The sequence below is a fragment of the Bidens hawaiensis genome, unplaced genomic scaffold (assembly GCF_021521415.1).
Source record: "Bidens hawaiensis isolate Kalapana, Puna unplaced genomic scaffold, B.hawaiensis_p1.1 tig00002922_1, whole genome shotgun sequence".
NCBI classification, from domain to species: Eukaryota; Viridiplantae; Streptophyta; class Magnoliopsida; order Asterales; family Asteraceae; genus Bidens; species Bidens hawaiensis.
Window position 1 is genome coordinate 136,858 of NW_027491156.1, and position 7,183 is coordinate 144,040.

Below are 7,183 nucleotides of genomic sequence, written 5' to 3' on the forward strand. Positions count from 1 at the left end.
TGTAAACTGTAAAATTGTTCTACATATTCCCTAGTCAATAACCTTCAATCAATTTCGGTAATTGAAGGGTGTTGACTGGTCAATTCGCTTAAAACCCGTTTAAGGGCAAAACAGTCAACAAGTTTGACTTTACGTTTTCTCAAGCTTCTGGTCAGAATCAACGTTCGGTTCAAAAGACTTTTATTCTCGAAACATAATTTTAAGGCTACTACCCAAAACCTGACTTCCGACTCGCTGTTCGGATTCTGGTTAGTACCAGCTCGCTTAAATCTTAAAACAAACATAACTTGAGTTCTAAACATCCGTTTGGGTTGATTTCAGCGGCATCAAGCCTGTTTTTATTTATATTATCATAATCTAAAATCTCAGATTCTGAATCGTATATATCGTTTGACGTGTAGTGGATAACTCGCTTATTCGTAGCTCGCTTATTCGTATTTATGCTCGTTTGTCGTTAATCTAAGGTGAGTTTATCATTCCCCTATTTTACTCGATTTTCATAAACGTTTTGGGGACATATGCATACGTATTCATATTTTCATACTATATATATATTCAAACAAATGCATACGTGTTAGTGTGAAGTGATTTAATCAAACTTATGTGCTATTTGCTTACTTGTGTTACCATTCAATCAATCGTATGTTGGAATTACTATTCAAAATCAATCATATAGCGGGTGTTCCTGTTGGTGACCAATGCCCGATTCGCTTGGCAACGGTCCACATACTTGTTTACGGTTTGATTTCATTATTCGCACTTATCACGTTATGCTTATTTTATTGTTGTGTCAAACTGGTGATATTCTCACTCAACTTTATGTTGACAATACTCCATTTTATACGCATATGCAGGTTACTTGTATGGAAGATTGAAGCTTGGACACGTAGACAAGACTTTAGAATATAATTAAGTTAAATTTTATTTGAATTCATATCTGTTATTTAAATTGGTTACTGTATTTGTAAATATGTGTGTATGTTGAAATTAAAATAATTAATTAGATGTTATCACTTTTATATTTTGATAGTATATTCGAGCTGTGAGCAATCGGATCACGCCCCGGCATTTCCGCCTTAGGTTGGGGTGTGACAGAAAAAGACTTGATTTGTTTGGGCCAGGAGCCCAACACATGTTCGGGTTGAAAGGGTCAAAACCAGTGTTTTAAAAATCGATTATACCGGATTTTCATAAAGTCACCGGTATTTAGAGTCCGGTATTTTTGACTGGTTTGCTAGAACTTCGTACCGCCGGTTTTTTTTTTTAAATATCGGTTTAAACCGGCAAACCGGTTTAAATCCAAAAGATTTTTGATATTTTTTGCGGACCATATTTTTCAAAATGACTTTTAACATAGCGGATAAAGTTGAAACTAGATAAACGACGATTAATTAATCAACCAATTTTGTATCATGGAAATCCATGTTGGTTTCTTTACATCTTTTGTAATCGACTAATTTCGTATACAAAGTATATAAACTTTCTGTATGACTCGACCATTTTTCATCTGCGATATTTGGTTCAAGCGTGATGTTTATTAATGTACTTTTGGATTATTTTCTAAGTTGAAAGTGTATTTATATGGAATTACAAAGTAAATTATTTAACCCGGTTGAACCTCCCGGTACATTCCGGTTCAACCGGTTATACCATTTTTGAACCAAATCCGGTACGGGTAAAATACCGGTTTTTAAAACATTGGTCAAAACAGGTTAGTTTAAACATTTTTTTTTTGTTAAATTATACTTTCGATAAATCATATTTTATACAGGTAATTAGATTATTTCAGGTCATGTGGCAGAATCAATAGTTTTCATTGTAATTCATTTAACATGAATATAATAATTACACAAATTTTTTTTCAAAAAATGTATTTCAACGTAAAAACACACACACACAATATACAAAGCGTACCTGTGGGCAGGGCTGTCTCCGAGGATTTAAATACCTCGGCCGAGCCGGAAAAAAAAGGCACATAGCCTTAACGAGTAACGAAATATATAACCTAATTTTTTTAAACGAGGCTTAATGTTATAACTATAAACATAGAAAATTATATTATTAAAATTAAATACCGTAATAATTAACGATTAACCAATGATTCATGAAACTCTCCTAAGTCCTAACATTGGAAAAAAAAATAGCTTGGTCATTGTTGGCTAGCTTGGTCAACCGTGGAGGAGCCTGGTGGTTAACAACGAACCAACAGTGGTAGTCGGCTAGGTTGGTCGTTGTTCAGCATTCGCAAAGAAGGAAAGAACCAAAGAGAAATTTCATCGATCGCTATTTTTTTTATTTTGCATCGGGTTTTTATTTAATTTTTTTTTAGTTTTTAGTTTTAGTTTGGGCCCAATAATTTAAACTTAATTATTTGGATTGTAGATAAAAAATAATTTCGAGCCCAATAATTATAAGATGATAAAAAGCAATTCATATTTTATAAGTTTTATATTTTTAAATGTATATATAAAAAATATAGATAAAAAAATTTTGGCCCCTAAAAATTACGTGCCGTGCCCCGGCCGGCGGTCCTACCGGCGCCACCCTCCAGCCGGCCCTGCCTGTGGGGATGATTATATAGAAAATATTCAACCCAATGTACCGATTAAAGAGGTGCAAATACCGGTTAACTAGTATCCGAGTTATCAGATTATAACTTAACTGATAATTGATCAACATCGTCTAAAAACAAATTTGGCTGACGAACCGATTAATCAAAAATAGTTTTAGTACGCATATATGCACATATATCATACATGTACACACATGCCTATATGCCACAAACACGCCCACGCACACCATATACTCATACCATACATATACATGCATACAAATACATACACAAATACATACATGCATGTATCACACATACATAACCGTACACCCACATGGTCACATACAACACACACACGCACATATACATAAATACATACACATAGATCCACATACCATGCATAAATACATACATGCCACATGCATATATGTACGTACGTGCATACATACACACATACCACATACATATACGTGCAGCCATACATACCACATACATGTGTGTACATACATACACATGCACACACATACCATACATATACAAACATACAAATACCATACATGCATATGCATACACACATACCATATGCATACATACATATACATAGCATACACACATGCAAATACCATACATATATATACGCACATACATACATACAAATACCAAGCATGCACACAAACATATACATACATACACACACACACATACCATTCATATACATGCATACATACAAATACCATAGACATAGAGATACCATACATACACTTGCATATACATGCATACAAATACCATACACACATAAACACACACACACCATACACTGATATGCACATACATACAAATACCACACATACACACATATGCATATACCATACCTAAATACACACATGCATAGGCACACCATACACACACCATGCACACATACATACATTGATACACACATATACGTACACCAGACATACACACATATACATATATAAACACACGTACCATACACCACACATGCACATCATAACCGGTTAACCGATCACTAACCTACCAAAAATAACCGGTTACTAACCGGTGCGTCATCAAAATGCCAAACCGGTTCCTAACGTACAGTTCATAGGTTACAAACCGGGGTTTGGGTTACCGGTTACTAACTGGTTTCTGTTTGGTTAACCGGTTAGAATTTGCACCAGTATTCATAAGTCATAACTAGTTTCAGCCAAGCCACTTAAATTTCCACCACATCGGCAACAACATATTCATATAACCAGTCTTTATATCATCCCATGAGTTTTCACCGATTAATATCACCACCAAATCATCATATAGCATACCATTATTACCTTTTCTTTTCAGAAACTAAAAAAAATAGACTCTTTAAACATAGAAACAGAAACATAGGCCCCAAGATTTTCATTTAGAAAGACCAGGCATCTTGCAAATGGGACACAGATTCTTCTGTTTCAGCCACTCCTTGATGCACCCTATGTGAAATTCATGTCCACACTCCAATGTCCCAATATCATCTCCATTGTTGTACTCCTCCTGTAAAGATTAATCACTCAAATAAAATGGAAAGTATAGAAAATAAGAAACATTTAATAACAAATTAGTAATTTTCGCAGTAGTTAAAGATGAATCTGACCTGGCAAATGCAGCATGGCTCATTGTTTTGGGTGGCTATAGCCATGAAAGAGAAGTGTTTTCTTTGTTTCACTGAGTTCAATATGACCTCCTCAGTTAACCCAGTTTTGACATCCCCGATGCGTTCTTCCAACGCTAACAGTTCCTGATACCGATACATAGTTTACAAATATAGTAAATAACCGAATATATAACTATAATCTAGATATAATTAAATGCGAAAGGTTATATGTGAAGTTAACCTCATAAGACATGTTATCGACATCTAGCCTCATATCACGGTGCCTGTCATGCAGATCCGCAATCCCGTTTATAACCGGATCAACGAGCATGTAATCCTGACATAAACCAAATCATTGTCAGGTATTTCCATTAATTTTAATTATTCAAGGCTAATTATCAAAAACTTAAAATAGGTAACAATATATGAAAAGGTAACCTTATAAATAGAGATTGGAAGAAATCAAATATTTGGTTTGATGACTTTTATTAAAAAAAGCGTTCTTTAAATCGAATCCCATCGCGTATTTAATAGAGATAGTTCATGTTCTCACTTGATTTTCTTTAATACCAATCAAACCGTACTAATATCCAAGAACTATGATGGCCTAATATATCCTCAAACTAATCGGCATTAAAAGGAGAATAACTAATAGTTCATCTTAATTCATAAGAGTTAAAATGAACAATTTATGAAAATAAAAAATATAGAAAATATAAAAAAGTGAAAACATCAGGCGGTTGGAAAAGATAACACCATACCTCAGCATCAATGTTTTCTCCTCTTCTCAATACACTCAAAATCTGGCGCACCTGTAACAAAGCCCACCGTGTAATAGTTCAAATATCCTAATGTAATACTTAACAAGAAACGCACAAATATAACATAATGTAACTTTTTTAGAAAAATATACTACATATAAGTAAATAACTACATGAAAGAACACAAACCTCCGATAGACACCTAAGTCTTCCATCAATGTCATCACCAAGAACATCTTCGTCGGGTATTTCCAACCTTAAAGGAGGTTGATGATGGCGTGGAGGGTTCCGCGAGGAAGAAGGGCGAGATGGGAAATGACGAAAATGCCTTCTACGCGCTCCAGACTCATTCTCTAAGCCTGGGAACAGATCCCAACGATGTGGATCATTAAATACTTGGTCCTCATTTGTTATGGGGTTCATATTATTTATCATGCCAGTTGGCACTAGCTCTTCAACTGCCGGGGTGTTAAGATTCGGTATCATAAGATTTGACACTTGCTCATCATTTGTTGTGGCGTTAAGATTAGGTAACATAATATTCCCATTTCTTAAACTAGAGCGAACATTAACTCGATTCACATTTGACCTCGCGGTTTGTGAAGCACCATACAAAAATGCAAAAGGATTTTCGTTAAAAGCCAGTGCTTGAGGTGACCGTTGACTCGAATTGGTTGACCTTTGGTTTGTCGGTTCTTGAGCATTAACAATAACTGAAGATTGACCTTGATTACTACCAAACAAACCTCCAGCCACACGTGCACGAGAAATCCCGGAATCCATTCTCAATTCCATATCCATAGGAATAACATCAGTCCGGTTATTGCTATTATTACCATTATTATTAGCCGCATTGTTTTGTACACTCGGTCTCGAGCTTGATTCACCTACATCCCAGCTGCCATAACTTTTCTCACCAGTAATCTCATTACTTGATGCACGCCTTTCAGTAGGAGCAAATCTCCATTCATCAGAGACGGTCATATCGAGATCGTCAAAATTAAGACCCTGATTAAGATCAACGACCTCAGGGAATATCACATTCCTTGATCGTTCCATCACGAACGATCAAAATTCACTACCAAAACCCGAGCCGATAGCAATGTGTTCCTGTAATTAACCTATCTTCAGTATGTATAGAATAGCATAGAGTAACAATTAAAGCACAAATTTTTCACAATAATAATAATTACAGAAGCTGCACAAATTGTTAATTTTAATTAATTATATACTTGCAATACAAAAAAGATTACACCAAGCATATATTTATCAATTTCGCCTTAATCGAAGTCGATTAAACTTCAATCAATCAACAACATAAACAATCAGACCACTTCCTATTGTCGAAAATTAACAGAATTGTTACCGATTTTCACAATTTCAAGCAACCCACATGAAACCATACACAATTTCAATCAAAAACTGTAGCTTTGACTTCAAAACAATCAGCAATTAAACCGAATTTCATACAACACAAATCAGTACAAAATTCAACACAGCAAAAACCCAGATCGACCCATCTCACTACCCATTCAACACCCACATAAAGAACCCAATTGAGCATAAATCGGAAGCAAATTGAACGAATACAAGTAGTGAAATTGCATAAACAAAAGTTTAAATCGGAAATTGTACCGACGGAGATGACGGAGTTGAGGCGGTTGATCGGAAAGCTTAGGTCATGGAATCTGTGGTCGCCGGTGAACGGAGTTTGCAATCGTCGCCGGAGAAAGAAACAAAGGTGTTAAAGTGATATTGAGATTTGTGTTGATATGTGTGTCAAGGACTTGTGTTATAATACTAGTTGTTCAAAACTGATTATTATGTATTGTTAATTATAGTATTATTATATTAATTAGTTTCATTTTTATTATTTTTTAATGTAATATTATTATAATAATTAGTTTCATTTTTTATAAATTAAAATACAATATTTTTATGGAGTATTTTTAATTGAATACAGTATTATGTTTGGATAAGTATTGAATTGATTATTAATTAATTAAAATAAAATAAAATAATATGAGTAGTTCACATGAAATGTGTAGACAATTTGATTCTAATGATTACTAGTAAACTAGTATTTTTTCTGCGCGTTGCGCCGGGTAGGTTTGTAAAATCCGGGCGGTGGTAAAACCCAAACGTTGATACAGTAAGTCAACGCGAATTCGGTCGGTTTCGGTTACGTGCATTATCGTATCGAAACTAAGACAAAAATAAAACAAAAAAATATGTATA

The 7,183-nt window shown here is 34.6% G+C and overlaps 1 protein-coding gene across 1 annotated transcript; it reads right to left on the minus strand.

Annotated features, from left to right (window-relative positions):
* Nucleotides 1–3,776: 3,776 nt before the first annotated feature.
* On the minus strand, nucleotides 3,777–6,726 carry LOC143621610 (uncharacterized). Its single transcript, XM_077092973.1, has 6 exons — nucleotides 6,581–6,726; nucleotides 5,135–6,055; nucleotides 4,946–4,996; nucleotides 4,426–4,521; nucleotides 4,185–4,328; nucleotides 3,777–4,084 (listed from the first exon to the last, which is right to left on the minus strand). Exons 2-6 carry the CDS (start codon nucleotides 6,002–6,004, stop codon nucleotides 3,953–3,955), a joined length of 1,293 nt encoding a protein of 430 aa, XP_076949088.1. The 5' UTR covers nucleotides 6,005–6,055; nucleotides 6,581–6,726; the 3' UTR covers nucleotides 3,777–3,952.
* Nucleotides 6,727–7,183: the final 457 nt, after the last annotated feature.

What these genes read in the sequence shown, in the direction of transcription:
- LOC143621610 (XM_077092973.1), bottom strand. Translation starts at nt 6,004, where the DNA reads ATGGAACGATCAAGGAATGTGATATTCCCTGAGGTCGTTGATCTTAAT. An exon ending in GAGAAAACATTGATGCTGAG is followed by an intron (nt 4,522 to 4,945) that starts GTATGGTGTTAT and finishes GGTTTATGTCAG; the next exon opens with GATTACATGCTCGTTGATCC. An exon ending in AGCCATGCTGCATTTGCCAG is followed by an intron (nt 4,085 to 4,184) that starts GTCAGATTCATC and finishes TAATCTTTACAG; the next exon opens with GAGGAGTACAACAATGGAGA.